This window comes from Dendrobates tinctorius, unplaced genomic scaffold (genome assembly GCF_039654945.1).
Source record: "Dendrobates tinctorius isolate UK_male_01 unplaced genomic scaffold, ASM3965494v1 ptg000155l, whole genome shotgun sequence".
In the NCBI taxonomy this organism is placed as follows: domain Eukaryota; kingdom Metazoa; phylum Chordata; class Amphibia; order Anura; family Dendrobatidae; genus Dendrobates; species Dendrobates tinctorius.
Genome location: NW_027361822.1, coordinates 7,100,485 through 7,126,846, shown reverse-complemented (window position 1 = coordinate 7,126,846; position 26,362 = coordinate 7,100,485). Strand labels below are relative to the sequence as shown.

The following is a 26,362-nucleotide window of genomic DNA, read 5'->3' as shown; positions in this document are numbered from 1 at the left end:
TCTCAGCTTACCACCCAGCTTTGAAAGCATGGATAATCTAGGGGCTGGTTCCCTGCTTTTTAGCTCTCACTCCTGGATCAGCCACATGTTATCATGTCATCCAGGCGTACTTCCTCCTTCACACTGAGAACAACAACTCGGCCCCTCCCGTTAGGGCATGTCTGCAAAGCTCCCAGCTTCAGACAAGTCAGGGAGGGAGGCAAATTGTGTGTGTGTTGTGGTCTGTAGCAGAGAAAGCATAACTCCCATTGCTCACAAAACACATACAAAACAGTATATATTTAACCCTTTTGTGGCGATAAAGACGCAGGGCGCCACATTGTCACTGACAGAGATGGAGCCTCCTCCATTATATCTGAGGTCACTGAGAGAGATAGAGCCTCCTCCATTATATCTGAGGTCACTGACAGAGATAGAGCCTCCTCCTTTATATCTGAGGTCACTGACAGAGATAGAGCCTCCTCCTTTATATCTGAGGTCACTGACAGAGATAAAGCCTCTTCCATTATATCTGAGGTCACTGACAGAGATAGAGCCTCCTCCATTATATCTGAGGTCACTGACAGAGATAGAGCCTCCTCCATTATATCTGAAGTCACTGACAGAGCCTCCTCCATTACATCTGAAGTCACTGACAGAGATAGAGCCTCCTCCATTATATGTGAGGTCACTGACAGAGATGGAGCCTCCTCCATTATATGTGAGGTCACTGACAGAGATAGAGCCTCCTCCATTATATCTGAGGTCACTGACAGAGCCTCCTCCATTACATCTGAAGTCACTGACAGAGATAGAGCCTCCTTCATTATACCTGAGGTCACTGACAGAGATAGAGCCTCCTCCATTATATCTGAGGTAAGTGACAGAGATAGAGCCTCCTCCATTATATCTGAGGTCACTGACAGAGACAGAGCCTCCATTATTTCTGAGGTCACTGACAGAGATAGAGCCCCCTCCATTATATCTGAGGTAAGTGACAGAGATAGAGCCTCCTCCATTATATCTGAGGTCACTGACAGAGATAGAGCCTCCTCCATTATATCTGAGGTCACTGACAGAGATAGAGCCTCCTCCATTATATCTGAGGTCACTGACGGAGAGAGAGCCTCTTCCATTATATCTGAGGTCACTGACAGAGATAGAGCTTCCTCCATTATATCTGAGGTCACTGACAGAGATAGAGCCTCCTCCATTATATCTGAGGTCACTGACAGAGATAGATTCTCCTCCATTATATCTGAAGTCACTGACGGAGAGAGACTCTTCCATTATATCTGAGGTCACTGGCAGAGCCTCCTCCATAGCTCCCAAGTGTCCCGATTCCCATGGGACAGTCCCGATTTCGGGTCCGTATCCTGCCGTCCCGGCCGGGACGCTTTCTTTCCCGCGATCGCGGTCAGATGACCGCAAAATACAAGCAGTCTGACTCTGAGTCGCACATCACGTTCCACTGGAAGTGACGTGCTGTAAGCTGACCACCGGAAATGACTGCTGACCTCATTTCCGGCGGTCAGCTTACAACACGTTAAGAGGAGGTAATCGTTCGGGACTCCGGGTGGACAGAACCGGTGGCCGCGGCAGCGCACCAGCACCACCCGGCTCTCACTCTACTCCATATGATCCCAGATCCTGCCTGTCTCTCTCTGTCACATGCTGCCGCGGCGCTCGATGTGCGGCGCATGGAGCAGCAGCATGTCAGAGCGAGACAGGCAGGTTCTGGGATCATATGGAGTAGAGTGAGAGCCGGGTGCTGTATGGAGTGCTCACTGGGGAGGGATTGTTGTTGACTCAGACTGCTGGAAGTGTAAGAGCTGGTGTCCATAATGACACATGACTCCCTCTCTCCTCCTCGTGCTGCTCTGTCAGGTTTAATCCTTTTGTTACTTTTCCTCACAGAGACTGGAAAGGCCAAGAACTGACAAGAAACTGTCCTTTGCCAGCTATATACGAACCATCCACACACTGTGCCAGCTATATACGACCGTCCACGCACTGTGCCAGCTATATACGACCGTCCACGCACTGTGCCAGCTATATACGACCGTCCACGCACTGTGCCAGCTATATACGACCGTCTATGCACTGTGCCAGCTATATACGACCGTCCACGCACTGTGCCAGCTATATACGACCATCCACACACTGTGCCACCTGTATACGAACCATCCACACACCGTCCAACTATATATGACCGTCCACGCACTGTGCCAACTATATACAACCGTCCACGCACTGTGTCAGCTATAAACAACCGTCCACAAAATGTATTCATGTGTACCGGCAATATACAGCCATCCACACACTGTATACACATGTACCAGCTATATACAGCTGTCCACATGTGATCAGGAGTACTAAATAGGTGTGGTTGGGGGCGTGGATATGGGAGTGATTACTGAAATGGGTGTGGTTAGGGCGTGACCTAAAATTTGCCACACCGCAGGCTTTGTCCCCCTTTCCCTTCTTCAACAGTTGGGAGGTATGCCTCCTCCATTATATCTGAGGTCACTGACAGAGATAGAGCCTCCTCCTTTATATCTGCGGTAACTGACAGAGATAAAGCCTCTTCCATTATATCTGAGGTCACTGACAGAGATAGAGCCTCCTCCATTATATCTGAGGTCACTAACAGAGATAGAGCCTCCTCCATTATATCTGAGGTCACTGACAGAGATAGAGCCTCCTCCATTATATCTGAGGTCACTGACAGAGATAGAGCCTCCTCCATTATATCTGAGGTCACTGACGGAGAGAGAGCCTCTTCCATTATATCTGAGGTCACTGACAGAGATAGAGCTTCCTCCATTATATCTGAGGTCACTGACAGAGATAGAGCCTCCTCCATTATATCTGAGGTCACTGACAGAGATAGATTCTCCTCCATTATATCTGAAGTCACTGACGGAGAGAGAGCCTCTTCCATTATATCTGAGGTCACTGGCAGAGCCTCCTCCATAGCTCCCAAGTGTTCCGATTCCCATGGGACAGTCCCGATTTCGGGTCCGTATCCTGCCGTCCCGGCCGGGACGCTTTCTTTCCCGCGATCGCGGTCAGATGACCGCAAAATACAAGCAGTCTGACTCTGAGTCGCACATCACGTTCCACTGGAAGTGACGTGCTGTAAGCTGACCACCGGAAATGACTGCTGACCTCATTTCCGGCGGTCAGCTTACAACACGTTAGGAGGAGGTAATCGTTCGGGACTCCGGGTGGACAGAACCGGTGGCCGCGGCAGCGCACCAGCACCACCCGGCTCTCACTCTACTCCATATGATCCCAGATCCTGCCTGTCTCTCTCTGTCACATGCTGCCGCGGCGCTCGATGTGCGGCGCATGGAGCAGCAGCATGTCAGAGCGAGACAGGCAGGTTCTGGGATCATATGGAGTAGAGTGAGAGCCGGGTGCTGTATGGAGTGCTCACTGGGGAGGGATTGTTGTTGACTCAGACTGCCGGAAGTGTAAGAGCTGGTGTCCATAATGACACATGACTCCCTCTCTCCTCCTCGTGCTGCTCTGTCAGGTTTAATCCTTTTGTTACTTTTCCTCACAGAGACTGGAAAGGCCAAGAACTGACAAGAAACTGTCCTTTGCCAGCTATATACGAACCATCCACACACTGTGCCAGCTATATACGACCGTCCACGCACTGTGCCAGCTATATACGACCGTCCACGCACTGTGCCAGCTATATACGACCGTCTATGCACTGTGCCAGCTATATACGACCGTCCACGCACTGTGCCAGCTATATACGACCATCCACACACTGTGCCACCTGTATACGAACCATCCACACACCGTCCAACTATATATGACCGTCCACGCACTGTGCCAACTATATACAACCGTCCACGCACTGTGTCAGCTATAAACAACCGTCCACAAAATGTATTCATGTGTACCGGCAATATACAGCCATCCACACACTGTATACACATGTACCAGCTATATACAGCTGTCCACATGTGATCAGGAGTACTAAATAGGTGTGGTTGGGGGCGTGGATATGGGAGTGATTACTGAAATGGATGTGGTTAGGGCGTGGCCTAAAATTTGCCACACCGCAGGCTTTGTCCCTCTTTCCCTTCTTCAACAGTTGGGAGGTATGCCTCCTCCATTATATCTGAGGTCACTGACAGAGATAGAGCCTCCTCCTTTATATCTGAGGTAACTGACAGAGATAAAGCCTCTTCCATTATATCTGAGGTCACTGACAGAGATAGAGCCTCCTCCATTATATCTGAGGTCACTGACAGAGATAGAGCCTCCTCCATTATATCTGAGGTCACTGACAGGGATAGAGCCTCCTCCATTTTATCTGAGGTCACTGACAGAGATAGAGCCTCCTCCATTATATCTGAGGTCACTGACAGAGATAGAGCCTCCTCCTTTATATCTGAGGTCACTGACAGAGATAAAGCCTCTTCCATTATATCTGAGGTCACTGACAGAGATAGAGCCTCCTCCATTATATCTGAGGTCACTGACAGAGATAGAGCCTCCTCCATTATATCTGAGGTCACTGACAGAGATAGAGCCTCCTCCATTATATCTGAGGTCACTGACAGAGATAGAGCTTCCTCCATTATATCTGAGGTCACTGACAGAGATAGAGCCTCCTCCATTATATGTGAGGTCACTGACAGAGATAGAGCCTCCTCCGTTATATCTGAGGTCACTGACAGAGATAGAGCCTCCTCCGTTATATCTGAGGTCACTGAGAGAGATGGAGCCTCCTCCATTATATCTGAGGTCACTGACAGAGATAGAGCCTCCTCCATTATATCTGAGGTCACTGACAGAGATAGAGCCTCCTCCATTATATCTGAGGTCACTGACAGAGATAGAGCCTCCTCCATTATATCTGAGGTCACTGACAGAGATAGAGCCTCCTCCATTATATCTGAGGTCACTGACAGAGATAGAGCCTCCTCCATTATATTTGAGGTGACTGACAGAGATAGAGCCTCCTCCATTATATCTGAGGTCACTGAGAGAGATAGAGCCTCCTTCATTTTATCTGAGGTCACTGACAGAGATAGAGCCTACTCCATTATATCTGAGGTCACTGAGAGAGATAGAGCCTCCTCCATTATATCTGAGGTCACTGACAGAGATAGAGCCTCCTCCATTATATCTGAGGTCACTGACAGAGATGGAGCCTCCTCCATTATCTCTGAGGTCACTGACAGAGATTGACCTCAGATATAATGGAGGAGGCTCTATCTCTGTCAGTGACCTCAGAGATAATGGAGGAGGCTCCATCTCTGTCAGTGACCTCAGATATAATGGAGGAGGCTCTATCTCTGTCAGTGACCTCAGATATAATGGAGGAGGCTCTATCTCTGTCAGTGACCTCAGATATAATGGAGGAGGCTCTATGAAAGGGATAGAGCCTCCTCCATTATATCTGAGGTCACTGACAGAGATAGAGCCTCCCCATTATATCTGAGGTCACTGACAGAGATAGAGCCTCCTCCATTATATCTGAGGTCACTGACAGAGATGGAGCCTCCTCCATTATCTCTGAGGTCACTGACAGAGATAGAGCCTCCTCCATTATATCTGAGGTCAATGAAAGGGATAGAGCCTCCTCCATTATATCTGAGGTCACTGACAGAGATAGAGCCTCCCCATTATATCTGAGGTCACTGACAGGGATAGAGCCTCCTCCATTATATCTGAGGTCACTGACAGAGATAGAGCTTCCTCCATTATATCTGAGGTCACTGACAGAGATAGAGCTTCCTCCATTATATCTGAGGACACTGACAGAGATAGATCCTCCTCCATTAAATCTGAGGTCACTGACAGAGATAGAGCCTCCCCATTATATCTGAGGTCACTGACAGAGATAGAGCTTCCTCCATTATATCTGAGGTCACTGACAGAGATAGAGCCTCCTCCATTATATCTGAGGACACTGACAGAGATAGATCCTCCTCCATTAAATCTGAGGTCACTGACAGAGATAGAGCCTCCCCATTATATCTGAGGTCACTGAGAGAGATAGAGCTTCCTCCATTATATCTGAGGTCACTGACAGAGATAGAGCCTCCTCCATTATATCTGAGGACACTGACAGAGATAGAGCCTCCTCCATTATATCTGAGGTCACTGACAGAGATAGAGCCTCCTCCATTATATCTGAGGTCACTGACAGAGATAGAGCCTCCTCCATTATATCTGAGGTCACTGACAGAGATAGAGCCTCCTCCATTATATCTGAGGTCACTGACAGAGATAGAGCCTCCCCCATTATATCTGAGGTCACTGACAGAGACAGAGCCTCCTCCATTATATCTGAGGACACTGACAGAGATAGAGCCTCCTCCATTATATCTGAGGTCACTGACAGAGATAGAGCCTCCTCCATTATATCTGAGGTCACTGAGAGAGATAGAGCCTCCTCCATTATATCTGAGGTCACTGACAGAGATGGGGCCTCCCCCATTATATCTGAGGTCACTGACAGAGATAGAGCCTCCCCCATTATATCTGAGGTCACTGACAGAGACAGAGCCTCCTCCATTATATCTGAGGTCACTGACAGAGATAGAGCCTCCTCCATTATATCTGAGGTCACTGAGAGAGATAGAGCCTCCTCCATTATATCTGAGGTCACTGAGAGAGATAGAACCTCCTCCATTTTGCATAAGAGACACAGACCTCTGACTTCAGGAAGTGAAGAGAATTGGTTACATAGGTGAAGACTTCTATAACACTGAGATAACCATGTAAGAAAAGAACATCTGTGGGATGGTTAACTAGAGGTCCATTTACACTGCATGATAATTCTTCCTAGGAACGCTGACTTCGTGATATTCATTTAGTCCAAACAGACTACTTATCACCCGATGAATGAAAGCACTAGTTTGTCGGGTGAAATGTTCTTTTAGTTTGCACAAAACATCATCATTCTCAGCAGCACATCACTCTGTGTAAACAGTCTGTGCATGAAACAATGTTTTACTGATAGTTCAGGGTGCATATAAAGCGGAATAGACCTGTGTGAACAGGCAATTAAAGCGGTTGTCCAGCATTAATAACATATCCTTAGGCTAGGTCATCAATGTCTGCTCAGTCAGGCCACAGTCCGACACCAGGCACCCCTCGTCGATCAGCTGTTGTCGGTGTAGGCGGCCTCTAGCCAGAAGTGCTCTCATATGGAGCTGGCCGTCTTCTGATAGTGGCCACCACAGGGTACTACACTATTGATTTGAATAGGAGGCGGATGTGTAGTACCCTGCAGTGGCCACTATCAGAAGACGGCCAGCTCTACAAGTGAGTACTTCCAATCGGTGGCCACCGACACCGATAACAGGGGTGCCGTGTGTCAGATCCTAACCAGTCATTGATAACCTATCCTAAGGATAAGTCATCAATGCTACAGTAGTATACACATTCTTTAATCCCTTAGTGACCAGACCAAATTTTTTTGAATCTGGCCAGTGTCACTTTATGTGGTAATAACTCTGGAACGCTTCAACAAATCCCACTGATTTTTTAGATTGTTTTTTTGTGGCTCATTGTACTTTATGACAGTGGTAAATGTAGGTAGATATGTTTTGTACTTATTTATAAAAAATATCAGAAAAAAATATCAGCTACAGTGATGGCGGCAGGGATTGTCTAAGAAAAAAGGCAATCCCTGCATGTGTTGTGGCTAACAGCTGCGATACGTGCAGCCGCGGGGACAAAAACATATTTTCTGAGCTCGCTGAAGTCACTCTGTGCAGCTGCAGGTCACCAAACCCTGACACTGTGTAATATGGATCCTGCTCCTTTACCAGAGGGAAACCGCATCTTGTCACACAAAACACAAGCCCTAGTGTGGCTGCATCACACGGAAATAGAATTGGCTCTGGGAATGGAAAGTAAAATATAGAAATAGTTTTACATAAAGCCCAAAATATGACGGGCATGAAAATGATGGAAGAATCGTACGTGTGAGGGAGACAAATGTGTCGGGTTTATTATTAGCTGGTGCCCTTGTGTGTGGTGTGAGGGGGCACTGTAAGCTTCATAGGGTCATAGTGTGTATTGTGCGTGTAAGTCTCCTGTCTATCAACACTGCCAGGTCTGTAGCTACAGCAGAGGAAAAAGGGTCTGTCTCGTGGGATATAGACACAAACACACATAAACAGGCTCAGCGCTGAGGGGGTTACTTCCCCCCGTGCAGCCCAGTAATGGGGAATCTCCAGCACCTACCTCCACCTGCAGGGGGCGCTATCTCCGGGAATGGAGGGGTTACTGCCCCCTGTGCCCAGTAATGGGGAATCTCCAGCCCCTACCTCCACCTGCAGAGCCGCACACCACATATATGGCTGCTCTGTGCGCACAGGACCTGGGAGGAGTCAGGGGTCACATGATCAGGGGCCTCAGTGTAGGCAGGACTCTGCTGTGCTGGTTGGCATGGTCCTGGAAGAGGGGAAGTTTCTGTGTGGGGTCAGGAGGGGTTTACAGGGTGGGTGTAGCAGAGCCGTGTGTGTACAAGGTGTACGGAGCGGAGCCGTGTGTGTGTACAAGGTGTACGGAGCTGAGCCGTGTGTGTACGAGGTGTGCGGAGCGGAGCCGCGTGTGTACGAGGTGTACGGAGTGGATCCGTGTGTGTACGAGGTGTACGGAGTGGAGCCGTGTGTGTACGAGGTGTACGGAGCGGAGCATGTCAGTATATGAGGTGTACGGAGCGGAGAATGAGCATGTACGAGGTGTACGGAGCGGAGCCGCACGTGTCCGAGGTGTACAGAAAGGAGCCATGTCTATACGAGGTGTACGGAGCAGAGCAGAGTGTGTACGGAGCCGAGCGTACCTCTTATCATTTATATTACGTTCACATGGTCAGATATATATAAAAACTGTCTGCTGTCCATAGCAACCAAAGAGCAGCTTTAATTTTCAAGATAATAATGTGTGCTATGATTGGTTGCTATCGACAGTTTCATAAATCTCTCTAACTGTATGTTATGGAATAATCACAGAGTTACCAGATGAGACTTCCATGTTTAGTAAACTAGATCTTATTCACTATCCCTTTCCTAAAGTCACAATTATCTTATTCCAAGTAATTGCTATAATCACAAACACAAAAATTCTACCTAAAAGTTTGTTTTCCAACATGAAACAAAAAATCATATACTCACATGCCAATGCTCGTATGACATTATGCCTGTCAGTGGCCACTCCAGGGCATCAACTTTCCTCAGATTAAGGCCAGAATCACACACAACGTATAAAAAATGGTCCGTTTTTCACGGACTAGAATCGCACAAATGTTCCCTGAACAGTGATCCGTCTGTCATCCGATTGTAATGCCAGGATGCGATTCCGTATGACATCCATTTGCCGAGATTTCCTCACAGGCTTGCAAAATGGGCATACTGTATAATGGATCCCAATGACAGGTTAAAACACAAATGAAAGAATAGCTATATACACATGGAATACATATATATATACAGTACATGTCATTGAGACACACTATGTATATATATATACACATATTTCAGAGTTCTACATAGCAGAATAGCCTCTAAATCAATTGCTGGCTTCTGTAAAATCGTTACAAAACCCAACATGAAATGACACATGGTTTACATACAGTAAACCATTTTGTTTCATTTAATTTTTTATATGTCTTTGACTAATAATTAGATTAGGGTATGTGTGTAAAATTTAGGACATGTAGGTGTTAAATTAACGGATACATTCATTGAAAAAAATTGTGTGGGCTCTCGCGGTATTTTCTCCGCCAGAGAGGGAAAGCCAGTGACTAAGGGCAGATATTAATAGCCTAGTGAGGGACCATGGTTATTGCCCCCCCGGCTACAAACATCTGCCCCCAGCCACCCCAGAAAAGGCGCATCTATACACTGCCTGAGTATGTACTGATTTTGAGCTCACAGCATGTTTTCATTTTTCATACACTGACACACAAAATATGTTTTATTGTGAGTTAGGCTGGGTTCACATTGCATTAAAGTGGTGCGTTTAACGCATCCGTTACATAGCGGCATTAACGATATGTAACAGATGCGTTAATGCATCCATAGACTGCTATAGACGAGTGCATTCCTAGCGCATGTCATAATCGGCATGCGTTAGCAATGTGCCGTCCTTCTGTGATGGACCCTTGGACGCGGTCTGCAGCGTCCGAGGGTCCGTCACTGCTAGCGCAGATACTTCGGGATCGCATAACGTGATTGCGGCAGTGAGTAGCGTTAATGTAGTCCGCCAACGCTCTGCTTTGAATGGACTGCATTAACGCAATGTGAACCTAGCCTAAGTGAAATGCTCAAATACAGCTTCATAGGAATTTTCTTAGGCATTTTGTAATCATATAAATTTGCTCTCAAAATAACTATGTCCTATAAAAAATATACTGCTCAAAAAAATAAAGGGAACACTTAAACAACAGAATATAACTCCAAGTAAATCAAACTTCTGTGAAATCAAACTGTCCACTTAAGAAGCAACACTGATTAACAATCAATTTCACATGCTGTTGTGCAAATGGAATAGACAACAGATGGAAATTATTGGCAATTATCAAGACACCCTCAATAAAGGAGTGGTTCAGCAGGTGGGGACCACAGACCACATATCAGTACCAATGCTTTCTGGCTGATGTTTTGGTCACTTTTGAATGTTGGTTGTGCTTTCACACTCGTGGTAGAATGAGACAGACTCTACAACCCACACAAGTGGCTCAGGTAGTGCAGCTCATCCAGGATGGCACATCAATATGAGCTGTGGCAAGAAGGTTTGCTTTGTCTGTCAGCATAGTGTCCAGAGGCTGGAGGCGCTACCAGGAGACAGGACAGTACACCAGGAGACGTGGAGGGGGCTGTAGGAGGGCAACAACCCAGCAGCAGGACCGCTACCTTCGCCTTTGTGTAAGGAGGAACAGGAGGAGCGCTGCTAGAACCTGCACAAATGGTTAGAAACCGACTCCATGCGGATGGTCTGAGGGCCCGACGTCCACAGATGGGGGTTTTGCTCACAGCCCAATACCGTGCAGGATGCTTGGCATTTGCCACAGAACACCAGGATTGGCAAATTTGCCCCTGGCGCCCTGTGCTCCTCACAGATAAAAGCAGGTTCACACTGAGCACGTGACAGACATGACAGAGTCTGGAGATGCCGTGGAGAGCGATCTGCTGTCTGCAACATCCTTCAGCATGACCGGTTTGGCTGTGGGTCAGTAATGGTGTGGGGTAGCATTTCTTTGGAGGGTCGCACAGCCCTCCAGGTGCTCGTCAGAGGTAGCCTGATTGCAATTAGGTACCGAGATGGGATCCTCAGACCCCTTGTGAGACTATATGCTGGTGCAGTTGGCCCTGGGTTCCTCCTAATGCAGGACAATGCCAGACCTCATGTGGCTGGAGTGTGTCAGCAGTTCCTGCAAGATGATGGCATTGAAGCTATGGACTGGCCTGCCCGTTCCCCAGACCTGAATCCGATTGAGCACATCTGGGACATCATGACTCGCTCCATCCACCAACGACACTTTGTGCCACAGACTGTCCAGGAGTTGGCGGATGCTTTAGTCCAGGTCGGAGAGGAGATCCCTCAGGAGACCATCTGCCGCCTCATTAGGAGCATGCCCAGGCTTGTACAGTAGGGAGGTCATACAGACACGTGGAGGCCACACACAATACTGAGCATCTTTTCCTTGTCATGAGGCATTTCCACTGAAGTTGGATCAGCCTGTAATTTGATTTTCCACTTTGATTTTGAGTATCATTCCAAATCCAGACCTCCATGGGATATTCATTTTGATTTACAGTGATAATTGTTATATTTTATTGTTCTGAACACATTCCACTATGCAATGAATAAAAATTTGCAACTGGAATATTTCATTCAGAGATATCTAGGATGTGGTATTTTAGTGTTCACTTTATATTTTGAGCAGTGTATATATTGTAATTCCTGCAAGAATAGATAATTGTGCATAATTTTGGATAGAAATAAAACAAACTTTGCCTAAATCAATAGTTACGATGATGACAAATAAAAAGTTTGTAATATATGTTATTAGATAGCTTTACTCTGAACCTTGAATCTCAGGTGTTTTCAGGGTACAGCGCAGTAAATATTTCACATTAGCCTATGAAGAGGGAGGGATCAAGTTTTTGCTGAATCATACCCCAGGAAGAAACTGAAACTGCTTGCAGAGCTAATAGCATGAAGAGCATAAGATCAACTAACCTCTCCAAACATGAGCTCAGAGGAAAGGCAAACTATAACATGAAGCATACACAGAAAACATACACTGGACTATTGATTTATGCAGTTTATTGAAAGTTTACATATGCTTTAAGAAATACTTGCCCTAATCCTGTTCACGCTACAGTTCTTGAGATGAGTGCAGAGCTGTAGGCATTCCTTATCAACTAAAAGCAGAAATCCTTAGATCAGGAACAGAACTGACAATTATAGGACATTTCATAACTTTCCTAAATTCTTATGAAAAAATCAGCACATCCTGCATTTAAATACTTAATATTTAATATATTTAATAATTTAAATATTTATTATACATTTTAGGAGTCAGAGTTAGTCGATTTTATACAGACACCAACTCCACAGCCCTACATGTATGGGTGAGTGCGATATGATTCACGGATGCAATCGATTGTTCTGTCATGTCAAATCAGCATGAGCAAATAATTGCAGATGTGAGCTGCTCTGTTATGAATGAGTCACCGAGGAGGAGAGCGCAATAGGCTATGCCACCAGAACACCAGAGAGGTTGGTCGCTCAGCGGATTGCAGACCCCTGATCTTAACAACACAACTAGTGTTACGGCGGCGGAACACGCTTAAAAAAATATAAATAAACGTGTTCGCCGCCCGGGGTCCACCGTGCGGCAGGTGATATAACCGCTGCTAGAGAGGCAGAGCACTATGGCGGTAATGTGCATGGGGTTAACTGCACCCTAAGTGCACAGAAGTGAGCTCTGTTATGCTCACATAGCTGCAGACAAAAGAATAAAGTGATACGCTAAGTCTGTTCGGGGACACAGACTAACAGCGAAACTGTCACGGTATAAATAGTCACAGAAGTAGCCTTAAGCAGCAGGACTACTCCCTCTAGACCTACCGTGAAATCAGACAGGAGGCGTCGCAACTGCAGACGCGGAAAAACTGCAACCGCAGCGCGGTGTGAACGGAGCCACAGAGAAGACACCGCAATCTCGCTGGCGTGATGCAGGACGCTAGCTGCTGAGAACATATAGCTGGAGCGCGCTGACGCTAGCGCTGCTACTGGCGGCTGCCCAATCACGCACACAGTCGTAGTATCAGAGGGAAGGGGTTTCATAATAAGTCAGCCACCAGTCCAAGCATCCATCACCATACATACAGCAGCAGTATGAAAATACTAGCGCATGGCATAGCGGCCATGCGCACTTTTTATAGCGTACGGGACCTGCCAGAAATCTCCAGAGCCCTGAGCTAAGCCAATGGAATCAGGAGCAGGACCTGAGCACCTGACTCCTGAACTCCAATGGGAGCTCATTCCAGGAGCATGCTCAGAAGCTGGCTGAAAGGACAGCCTCTGGAGACAAATGTGAGGATCTGGATCTCTGCATAAGTATGGCAGGACACAGATTCCTAACATTACCCCCCCTCCTAAGGCCCCCTCCTCCCTGAGCCTTTCGGGCGACTGACCCGTGCCCTACGGTGGCACAGGGCTCAAACTCGTCCGAGGGCGAGCTTGGTGTCCAGGTAGGTGTTACAGTAACCCGCGACACCTGGATGGCATCAGTGGAATCTAGGTCACCAGGCTTCAAGAGGGACACCTGGGAGATGGCAGGAGCGGGAATGACCGAGGCACGCCGCCGCGTGTCGGCAGATGTCGCCACAGTCTGCCTGGGACGGTTAGGCTGAGCACAAAAGGTGCAAGCCTGAATAAATTTTTTTATGTCCCGAGCTCTATGGGGCCACCAATACGCACCAGCCAACAGTTTTGAGACCTGCATATAGCCCCGATGGTGGTGCGTGTTAGGCGCATGTGCCCAGGCGAGCACCTGAGCCCTGAGATGAGGAGGGACAAAGGTCTCAATAGCCGGTTCAGACTCCAACCTTTGCGGGGAGCTGGCTTCCGGAGAAACCGCACAGACATGGTGACAACCGCAGATGGATTCCTGGTCAGAGTCTGTATTAACGTTAGTGCGAAACACCTCCATGGGCTCAGGAGGTAGAACCTCCGGCTCGTCTAGCTCAAGGGGTACAAAAAATTTGGGAGCAGAAACAGATTTGCGCTTAGAGTGAGCTGGCTCCATACCGCGCTCCGAAAAACGGAGATCGATGCGTGAGGAGACTGAGATTAGCTCTTCCAAGCTAGTGGGAATCTCTCTAGTAGAGAGAGCATCCTTCACATGCTCCGCTAGACCTCGCCAAAAAACGGGGATTAGGGCCTTGTCGGACCATTCCAACTCGGACTCCAGTGTCCGAAAACGGACGGCATACTGGCTAACCGAGAGTGACCCCTGAGTAAGGGCGAGTAGCTGCAGGGACGTGTCATGCGTGACCCGAGGACCGAGAAAAACTTGCCTGATAGCAGTCAGCAAGTTAGCCGCGGACCGAATCTCGGGGTCACCACGCTCCCACAGAGGCGTAGCCCATTCCAGCGCCTTGCCCGACAGTAGGGAGATAACAAAAGCCACCTTAGCCCGCTCCGTAGGGAATTGCGCAGCCAGCAGCTCCAGGTGTATCGAGCACTGGCTGATAAAACCCCTACAGGAGGCGCCATCCCCAGCATATTTATCGGGCAACGGGAGGCGGGTAACTGTCGGCGCAAGGGCGGACATGGACATACGCCCTACCGCGTCCGTAAGTGCCTGAACGGCAGCATCTGTAGCCTGCGCTGCTGCGAGAGACCTCTCAAGGGTAGCAAGACGAGCCTCAAGCTGACGCACAAGCTGTAACAGCTGCTGCTGATCTGCCATCTCTAGCCAGACCCTGGCGCTAGTATTATGTTACGGCGGCGGAACACGCTTAAAAAAATATAAATAAACGTGTTCGCCGCCCGGGTTCCACCGTGCGGCAGGTGATATAACCGCTGCTAGAGAGGCAGAGCACTATGGCGGTAATGTGCACGGGGTTAATTGCACCCTAAGTGCACAGAAGTGAGCTCTGTTATGCTCACAGAGCTGCAGACAAAAGAATAAAGTGATATGCTAAGTCTGTTCGGGGACACAGACTAACAGCGAAACTGTCACGGTATAAATAGTCACAGAAGTAGCCTTAAGCAGCAGGACTACTCCCTCTAGACCTACCGTGAAATCAGACAGGAGGCGTCGCAACTGCAGACGCGGAAAAACTGCAACCGCAGCGCGGTGTGAACGGAGCCACAGAGAAGACACCGCAATCTCGCTGGCGCGATGCAGGACGCTAGCTGCTGAGAACGTATAGCTGGAGCGCGCTGACGCTAGCGCTGCTACTGGCGGCTGCCCAATCACGCACACAGTCGTAGTATCAGAGGGAAGGGGTTTCATAATAAGTCAGCCACCAGTCCAAGCATCCATCACCATACATACAGCAGCAGTATGAAAATACTAGCGCATGGCATAGCGGCCATGCGCACTTTTTATAGCGTACGGGACCTGCCAGAAATCTCCAGAGCCCTGAGCTAAGCCAATGGAATCAGGAGCAGGACCTGAGCACCTGACTCCTGAACTCCAATGGGAGCTCATTCCAGGAGCATGCTCAGAAGCTGGCTGAAAGGACTTAGCCTCTGGAGACAAATGTGAGGATCTGGATCTCTGCATAAGTATGGCAGGACACAGATTCCTAACAACTAGCAGTAGCCGTGGAGCGTCCCTACGTTGCCCTAGATGCCTCGTCACAGTCGGAGGACTAACTAAGCCTAAAGACAGAAAGGTGAAACTGCCACGGAGCAGATCCCAAAAGGAATAGACAGCCCCCAAACATATATTGTCGGTGAGACAAGATGAAGCACAAACACAGACAGAAAATAGACGGAGCAAATGATGGGGCCCACACTGACTAGATAGGACAGGACAGAAAAGGCACTGTCTGCAATCACGCAAAAACCCTAATAATTCCAACACGACTGATGTACAAAAATACTGAGGTTTGAACAACCTCGCCCCCACTATATCAGCACTCAGGTGTGAACTGGCGGCTAGCAGCAGGCTAAAGGGCCCGTTACACATAGCGATATCGCAAGCAATATCGCTATAACATCACCGGTTTTGTGACGCAGCAGCGATATTGCTAGCGATATCGCTACATGTGATACTTACCTCCGACCGGCTCCCCCGCTGGTTATTGCTGATCGCGCGAGAACGTCCTGGGCCATTTCTCGTCATCTGCTCCCTGCTGGGCTTCCTGCTGTGGCGACGGGCGACGAGTGGACGCGGGCGGGAGGACATCTTCATCGCCTTGTCTGACAGGTAAGTAGCGACTGCCAACCCCTGCTATGTTGCTGGTGAGATCTGCCTGTGTGGCAGCTCACTAGCGACCACTTAGCAATGCACCAGCGATCCTGACCGGGTCATATCGTTGTCGGGATCGCTGGTGCATCACTAAGTGTAACGGTACCCTAATACAGTAGGGGACTGAGCAAACAAACACAGGATACAAAAATACAGGGCAGGAGCCAGCAGCCCCAGGGGAGGAAGCTGACCCCTGACAGCAAGGCAAAAACAGATGCAAAGGGTTTAGCAAATGACACTTAGCTGAAAAAATGCAGGATCAGGCAGCAGACAGAAATCCTCAGCAAGCAAAGAAAGTATCACTGGCAGTCACTGAGAGAAGTCTGCTCGCTTATGTAGTCCCAGTCACTACCACCACTCCTCCACTTATCTTCTGCAGCTGTTGGGTTAACATCATGTTGACCAACACTACCAGCAGTATCCACCAGAGGGAGCCTTGCCTCAAAAGTCAGATCAAGAGAGCTCACAACACTGCCCCATAGAATAAAACTGGTCCTAGGGCTATGCAATGTTTTATCGCATAGCATTTGGCCGTGCTATACGCTTGTGTGACTCTGACCTAACTATAATTTCTGAAGTGAGTGTTAAGGCCACTGATAGGCATCACTGGACCGACGCCAGTCCAAGAGGTGAATATATGGGGCATTTAAGGAAAATTGTCACCAGGTTTTTGCTACCTCATCTGAGAGCAGTATGAGGCAGAGACCCAGCAGCTCTTGCTCCCTCCCTGTACTCCATGATCACATGTTCACTGAGTGCAGAAAGGGAAGCAGGGCAAGTGCTTCCTAATCTGTATACACAAGTGCTAGTTCAGTGCTGTGTGTACTGAGATGGTGAATGTAAACATGATAATAAACAGTAGAGGTGAGTATCCAATAACAGGTCCAGGAGAGTATGATTAGAAACAACATATTATAGATTAATTAAAAGGCAAAAAGAAACATTAGGACAGTCCCCGTGAACTTTACCCAGTTACTCCAGTAGATCTGACGCGTTTTGAATTAGGTTGTTTTTATTAATAGTCTGGCATGGTTCCATGTACAAGTAAATGCCTTGTAAATAAGTAAACAGTTACAAGTAAACAGCTGAATCCTTGCACTGCCTGAGTGCTCCTTTCACATTGGTGAGCTGGAAAAACTTTTTTTTTTTATTATAAAAACAGTGTTTATCTTCTCTATACAATGTCTGGCTGTGTCTGACAGCCCATTCCTCACCCTCACAGCTGCTTAATCTAGTGCTAGCTGCTTAGAGAGCGTTAACATTTTGGAGAAATATAGAAAATGACCCCTCTCTATAACCAATCATGCAGAAAAGAGAGATGACAGCCCCTTTAAGGTGCAGTTACAATGGTTGATCTACAATGAATGGTGACTTTAATAGAGACCTGTCTCCTTTCAGACAACCCCTTTAAGATGACTATATACTGTACAATAAAATACATCAACTCCAAACAATAGGGCCAGGTTCACATTGCGCTATGGCAGTACGTTTAACGGATGCGTTACAAAGAGGCATTAATGCAATGTAACGCACCCATAGACTGCCATAACCTAGCGCATCACTAACGCATGTCGAAATCGGCATGCGTTAGCGATGTCCCGTTATGCTGTGACGGACCCTCTGACGCGGTCTACCACGTTTGAGGGTCCGTCACAGCTAGTGCAGAAGGAGCAGCTGCGCTAACGTGATTGCTCAAATGTGAACAAAAGACTAGCGTTAGTGCAGTCTGTTTAACGCATCCGTCAAACGGACTGCCATAACGCAATGTTAACTTGGCCTAAGAGGGGATAAAGAGGCATAGGCAACAAAATTTAATAAAACCAAATATTTATTAATAATATTAAAAATGTTCTCAAAAATTCAAAGGAAGTGTTTGGCATTGTATTCCTGCCCCTGCACAGGAGGAATCTCAAGCCTTGCATTTTACGGTCTCCCATTCAGTCCCAGCCGTAGAGGAGCCTGCTCAGCAAAGACATTGTTCCCGGTGCCTTGCTCAGGCTAGCAGTTGGTTTGGTTGCTGTTGCCACCTCTGGTCCAGCTATAGCAATCCACGCTAGCCAGCAGCGAGCAGCTCCAGGGACTAAATCCTTCTTTCAGACTACTGAGCATGCCCGTGGTTCAGCCTCTCAGTGGAGCTCAGGAGTCACATGCCCAGGTCCCCTTCCTGCTCTGATTGGACCACGGGGAAGGTCCCGGAAAGACGCTACTATAAAAGTCGCATGGCCGCACGGCAGTGCACTACTATAGACTCTTACGGTTAGTTGTGTGTGTGATGATGGATGCATGTATTTGGTGACTGACGCATTATAACTCCCCTCCCTTGGATACGCATGTTTTAGGGATTTAGAGTTAGAGTCAGCGCCTACTAGTGGCATAGTCTGGAGCCACTGTGCTGTCACGTCACAGCACCACATTTAGCACCATATAGTGCCATCCAGCACAAGGCATGATTGTACTGCGTCCATCAGAGCGGCGCCGTGCGCAAAATAGTGCGCCTTCCTACCACAAGCTTAGGGAGGTTGGTGGCGACCGCCTGGACCGCGCTGTATGCACACCTAGTGCTTATCTTTAGTTGGGTCTCCTAGGCACCACTGTTGCAGTGCCGAACGCTAGGGGTCCAGATGGACTCTAACCCCGTGTCTTTGGGGTAGGCTCCTGTGACCGAACCCTAGCATTAATTTTGCGGTAATGCAGCCCTGTGAAGTAACAGGGTTCGCCTTCTAGTTAACCGGGTGAAGTTAACCCATGTGGATTTGCTATACCGCCAGTCTGTGTCCGCCAATACCGATCTGCAGTTTAACATATCTGCACGGTGGACCCCAGGCTGCGAACGCACTTCATTATCATTTTATTATTTGGTGCGTTCCGCCAGCCTAATAGGAAGTTTCTCAAACAGGTCAAAAAGAGGACAGTGAGAACAAAAAGGGACCAGTGTTAGTAAAAAAATAGCAGCAAAATAGAATATATTATAATGGCTAGAACTATATCCTGATTTCAACCAACAGGAAAATTCGAATAACATGCATAGTGCTCATCTATTGCAGCAAGGTCATAGATTAGTGTGTGTGTGTTTGTATATTTACATGTGTGTGTACAGTATATGTATGTGTGTGTGAATGTACGTGTGTAGGTATGTATGATATAGGTGTATGTATGGTATGTGTGTATGTGTTGTCTATGTGAATGAATGTAAGTGTGTGTATTTATGGTGTATTTGTATACTATATGTGTATAGTATACAAATGTGTGTGTGTATGTACAGTATATGTATGTGTCTCTGTGTGTATGTATGTTGTATGTGTATGTATCTATGGTATGTGTATCTGTGTGCATGTACGATATATCTGTGTGTATGTATGGTATATATGTGCTTAGCTGTGTGTATGCTATGTGTATGCATGTACAGTATATGTATGCGGATCTGTGTATGTACGGTATATGTATGTACAGTGTATGTGTGTATGTATCTACGGTATGTGTGTATGTACGATATATCTGTGTGTATGCATGTATGTACTGTATATACGTGGTTATCTGTGTGTATGTATGGTGTATGTATGTTATGTGAATGTGTAGCATGTACGTTATGTGTATCTGTGTGTATGTGTATGTGCGGTATATGTGTGTATGTATGGTATGCGTGTGTATGTACGGTATATGTATGTACAATGTATGTGTGATCCAGCAGATCATGGATAACTTGCTGATTATTGGGGATTCAACTACTGGGCCCCCCCCAGCTCTATTCATTATCTATAGAGCTGCTGAGCGCTGCGCTCAGCTATTTCCATCAGTTCCACAGACAATGAATAGCGCAGATACCAGATGATTCAGGCACCTGACATAAAATGTTATATATTCATGGTCGGGCTCTGCCGGTTCCAGCAGTTACCACGTAACCATGAGGTGCTTTACACATTTGCTGTCATGTGCCAACTAAAGTGTCAGCCATGTCTGCAGTGTTCTAGTCACTGACAAAGCTGACACTAGTTGTCACCTGACAGCAAGTCTAATTGCGCTAGAGCCAGCAGAAACGCTTGATAACGGATAGATTTATTACACTCACACACAGTATATATAGCTATCCATCTTAGTGAGAAAATATAAATAAATCTTTTTTTAGAGGTGTGGGGCCCAAATAGAACTTTTGCTATGGGGCCTTGTGAGTGCTCTGTACGCCCCTGCTTGCACGGCAGTAATAATGAGGGCGATCTGGCTTGATTCTCGGAGCCCGAGACTCCAGGGTCCCATTGCCAGATTGCTGTCATCATAAGAAATGTAGCGGACAGGGAGGGGGGCCCAAGCTGTCAGTGTCTGCCCCTGGATTTAAGAGAATATGATTTTTGGATAAATTGTTTGCCACTGTCATGGTTGTGGACAGGGTTTCCTCCCTGTCCTCTCAGGGTTAATTTTGTATGGCCTCCTTTTGATTTGGGGATGGCTATATTTACCTGCCTTAGTCTGGGGATCCTTGTCAGTGATACCTCTGTCTTGGCTGTGTTTAAGGAGATACTGTAAGATGGCGCACACAGCTCAAAGAATGTGAGAGGTACTGGCTGAACTGGATACTCCAAAAATGTATAAAGAAGAAAACAGCCGGACTCAAAAAACTGCAAGGTGATCAGTTTAATTCTTAGTGAAGGGATTATACCACCATCAGAATAATAATGTTAGGAAAATAAACACGTTAAGTAGCGAGTGACGTTTGACCATTGCTGGGTCTTTTTCAAACATCGCTAAAAGAAAAAATAAGGAAATGAAATATACAAATTAGTGTGCATTAGTGTGCATAATATGCATAGGACAATACAAGTGCTAACAGTCACTGTAACAAAAGCAAAATAAAACATCACATGGAAAACAATATTAGCAAACATACAAAGAAAAAAAGGGAAAGAAGAAGGGAAAAATAAAAAAGCGGAGGAGGAGTGAAGGGGGGGGGGGGAGAAGAAGTTACTTAACTCACTACTTAACGTGTTTATTTTCCTAACATTATTATTCTGATGGTGGTATAATCCCTTCACTAAGAATTAAACTGATCACCTTGCAGTTTTTTGAGTGCGGCTATTTTCTTCTTTATACTTTTTGGCTGTGTCTGACCCCCTGATGTGCTTGCATACTGTTTAGTCAGATTGCTTTCTTGTGTATGACTCAGTCTCTTTTCTCGTTCTGTGCATTGCTTTGTGACTCTGTGCTTACTGTCTGTGGAGCGCCCCGCGCGGCCTGGGGGTACTTGGTACCGGGCCCGTCGACTTCAATGTGGGACGGTGTCACGGCGGCGGCAACCCGGTCCGTGGCCCAGAGGCGTCTAGTAATAAAATAGGGGAAAGTTGTGTGGTATTTATGTAGTAAAAAAAATGAAAATAAAGTTATTAGATGGTGAAATACGTGACGCCAGCTGTGGTATTCTAGTCAGAGGTGACCAGCGCTGCGGTGTTGCTTTTCTGGGATGGATGTTGGGCGCAGCTATGATGTTGTAGCCGTCCACAGGTAGGGCTGTAGTCCCACGGCAAAGATGTTAAATAAATAGTAAAAGTGGCTGTAGACGTTGGGTGCAGATAAATGAGAGAAAGACACAGTGAGGTGCAGTTTCTATACCTTTTACTGGTAATAGGTTGCAGTCCGGAGTACCACATACAGGTAATGGAATGAGTCCGGCTCGCCTGGAGGCATTTAGGGGATCCACCTTGCCAGGTGGGGATTTAGGACCTTCCTTTCTGCGCTTTGTGTGTGGGTCTCCGCTGTATATAACTATGCTGCGACCCTCTATTCGTGAAGGTTTTACTAACCAGTATGGCTGTCAGCATGAGCCTATTCCACGGGTACCGTTCTCTTCACCGTCAGCCCCGGGCTCCTTATCTGCTGCCGTGCCCTCAGGTGTTCAATGTGCATAGGAATTTACAATCCCCTGTACTTTCAGATTCGGCTATCAGGACTTACAGCTCCTGTCAGCCTAGGACTCTGAAGTCCCTTTTCTCTTTATTAGCGCTTCACTCAGGGGTCTGCTATATGCAGTATTTTAGCTTCCCTAGAGTCTCTCAGTCTCTGCTCTTGTCCTTTCCCTCTTCACAGATCAGCTGCCTGTCTTCATCTCACAGGATCTTTCAGAAAGATCTCTTTACCTCACGTCCTCATGTTTGACTGTCATTTTTCCTCACAGCTGCTTCGTTTCCTGACAACCCCGTCAGCTGACTTCTAGCTGACTCACCAACCCCCTCTGCTGGCCAGAATTTATAAGGCATCTCCCTTTTCTGGCTTGCAGCATGAAATTGTGATTAAATCTATGCTGCCTGGCATGGGGGTCCCTTTCTGCCTCCAAGCATGACTTCACCTCTTAGAGGGAGGCAATGTCACTGTGACAACTGGACTCTGTGGTGTCACATCTGTTTCTGGCTCTGACCTTCGGCTTGGTACTCTTAACGTCCCACCTGCCTGCCATGTTTGTACTGCACCGCTATCTCTGGCTTCCCGACCTTTTTGCTACATCCTGACCACTCTTAGCGTCTCACCCTTTGGCACTTTATCGACCTCCTGGCTTGACCTCGACACATTCAGACTACTCTCCGTCTTCCCCGGTCACAGCCGCTAATCAGCGTCTGGCTCCACCTCCAACCACTCCCCCCGGTGGTCACGTGTCTCAGGTCCTACACTCCAGCAGGTAAGCTCACCGCAGTGCTCCTCACACACTCTCTGTCCTTCTGTAACACGTGCCCAGACTCTTGCTGTAAGTCTGCAGCAGGGTTCTTGATAGCCACATTCAGAACATTAAAATGTTTTTCCTGTGTAAGATCTTTGAATTATAGATTACTTTGCCTAAAACATGACCCAAATACAGTAGATAAAAATGGCTTCTCCACTGTGTAAATTCTGTGATAAATCTGCGTTATGGTTAAAAAAAATTAACACTCTATACATGAAAATAGTGTCTTCTTCCCTGTGTGAATTTGCAGATATATAACAGAAGCTGTTTTCTGTTTAAAACTTTCCCAAAATTTTAGCATAAATAAGGCTTCTCACCTATGTGAATTCTCTGATGTCTAAATAAAACTGATTTCTGGGTAAAACATTTGCCACATACTAAACATGAAAATAACTTCTCCCCTGTGTGAATTCTCTGATGTGCGATAAGATTTGTTTTCCTTGTAAAACATCTCCCACATTCTGAACATGAAAATGTTTTCTGTCCAGTGTGAATTGTTTGATGCGTTCTTAGAGTTGCTTTATGGCTAAAAAACTTTCCACATTCAGAACATGCATATGGTTTCTCCCCCGTGTGAATTCTCTGATGTGTAACAAGAGTTGATTTGCAGGTAAAACATTTTCCACATTCAGTACATGAAAATGGTTTCTCCCCTGTGTGAGTTCTCAGATGTTTAGCAAGGTCACAATTCTGAGAAAAACATTTCCCACATTCCGAACATGAAAATGGCGACTTCTCCCCTGTGTGATTTCTCTGATGTGTAAGAAGTTTTGATCTAGCACTATAACCTTTCCCACATTCTAAACATGAAAATGGTTGCTTTCCAGTGTGAATTCTTAGATGTTTAGTAAGGCCACATTTCTGAGAAAAACATTTTCCACATTCTGAACATGAAAATGGCTTTTCCCCTGTGTGAAATCTCAAATGTTTAACAAGGTCAGATTTCTGAGGACAACATTTCCCACATTCTAAGCATGAAAATCTTTTCCTCCCTCTGTAAGCTCTTTGATGCGCACCATCCCTTTTATTTTGTGTATTTTGCTCAACAGTCTGTGATGAACCAGAATATAGAAGCCGTTGAGAAGGATCGGATGATAGATCTTTGCTTTGAAGGGCTGGAGCTTTATCTGGGATTATGGCATAGTCTTCATTTGTATCTAGTGCGATGCCATGATCATCTGCTGTAAAACCTGACAATATCAGATATCCCTCCAAGCTCCTCGTACAGTCATCTGCCAAGAATAAAGCCAATTTTATTATTTTCATTAACTCAGAAATAAAATAGTATGTATTGTATTTATCCATTTATAAAAATTTCTATATAAAAAGTCTAAGAAAACTAGTAAAATTTAATTTTCAGCTCACTACGACAGTGGCAGCAACAATAAACACTGTTAGACATCGATTTTGGCTTGCTCTTGACCCACTTCATCACCTGCTTAGACGTCCACCTGCTTCACCTTACTGGTAAATATAATCCATTAAAATATAGTTTTATTCATATGCAAGTTTAAAATAACAAAAATACATAAAAACACTTAAGACATTGGAAGACATACTAATGGTTGAATCAGAGAAAATCTCCAATTGTAAAGTGCTTATCAAATTGTAGATTGAAAGAAACCATTTACTGGAACTATCCAACAATGGTAACAAGTAGCAATAAATATTAAAGTAAAATATGGTATAAGTGCAACTTGAGATAGCTTATGAGTGTCCCAACAACATATAAAAACACATAAAAAAAAGTAGTTATGGATGGAAAAATGTGTAAATGGTAAGAGCTAACAAATTATGGATACCGGCTCATCCACCAGAGCGCACTAGATATGAGACATGATTAGTTTGAGTCTGACCTATGTATCAAACTTTTAAGTGACCGTGACTGACTGCTCAAGTCTGTAGCTAATCTCTCTTTCAAATAGTAAAAGCCGTAATAAACAGAAGAAATCAGTATTAAGTTGAAGGAGCCTTATCTGCTCTTGGCCTGAAGAGTATATCCACAGATAAGGTAATTGAAATCATTAATTCTACTGCCTTTTATCTGGCAACTTACTAATTTTTTTCAACTTCTTGCTTAATGTATATCGTTTTCCTGTTCATCTAAGGCGTCTCCTCCTCCATCATAACAGCATAACGCGATGTAACGCAATCCGTTAACGCTACCATTCACTCCCATTACTGAGCGCATCGCTAACGCATGCTGTTATGATTGAGTCACCGTAGGAGGCAAAAACAGAAATGCTAGCTAAGTCCAGAAAACCAGAGAAGTTGGCAACTATCAGATTGCAGACCCCTGAACCTATCAACACAACTAGCAGTAGCCGTGGGGGGTTCCTACGATGACCTAGACCCCTCGATCACAGCCGGAGAGATACATACGCCTAAAGAAGGAAAGGGGAAATCTAACTGCCCCAGAGCAGACCCCAAAGCAATAGGCAGCCCCCCACATATAATGACGGTGAAGCAAGATGAAAACACTTACACAGACAGAAAGACAGGCTGAGCAAAGACAGGGCCCAAAAACTACCTAGATAGGAACGGATAGGAAGGCTGCTGTCTGCAATCTGCCAAAACCCTATCAGAGACAAAAGCCAACAAGCTGATATAAAAATGGCCCTGAAGCAACTAAGCTTCAAAAACTAAATCAGCACTCAGGTACTTTCAGAAGACAGAGATAACGGAACACTGCACACTCCAGCAGGGAGTGGCAGAATCCAAACAGCAAGAAAAACAAAAACAAATCTTAAATGCAAAAAGGCAAAACAGAAAACTTAGCTTTAGGAGAGCAGGAATCAGACTGGTGTCCAAGAGTCCACAGAGAAATCACCCGCAGGGCAGAAAGGGTGTAGGCTGCCTTAAATCCAGTCAGTGACTCCACTCAGCCAATCGTCTTCATTAGTCCCAGGTGCCTGATAATCAGGCTCACTACCTTCCTTCACTAGAACAGGGAGTTCACCAGGCATCAGTGACGGAGGGGAAAATGAACTCACAACAGTACCCCCCCCTTGAGGAGGGGTCACCGAACCCTCAACAACGCTACCAGGGCGATCAGGGTGAGCCCGATGAAAGGCATGCACCAATCTTTTTGCATGAATATCAGAGGCAGAAACCCAGGAATTATCCTCCTGACCATAACCCTTCCACTTAACCAAATACTGGAGTCTCCGTCTAGCCAGACGGGAATCCAGAAT

At 46.4% G+C, this 26,362-nt stretch overlaps 1 protein-coding gene across 1 annotated transcript in view; it reads right to left on the bottom strand.

The window, feature by feature from the left end:
- Positions 1 to 21,539: 21,539 nt before the first annotated feature.
- Positions 21,540 to 26,362, bottom strand: part of LOC141050984 (uncharacterized) — a 48,261-nt gene continuing 43,438 nt past the window's right edge. Inside the window, exon 6 of the mRNA XM_073547753.1 lies at positions 21,540 to 24,400. Coding sequence (XP_073403854.1) covers positions 23,463 to 24,400 — 938 coding nt within the window. The 3' untranslated portion in view covers positions 21,540 to 23,462. The remainder of the gene's footprint in view (positions 24,401 to 26,362) is intronic.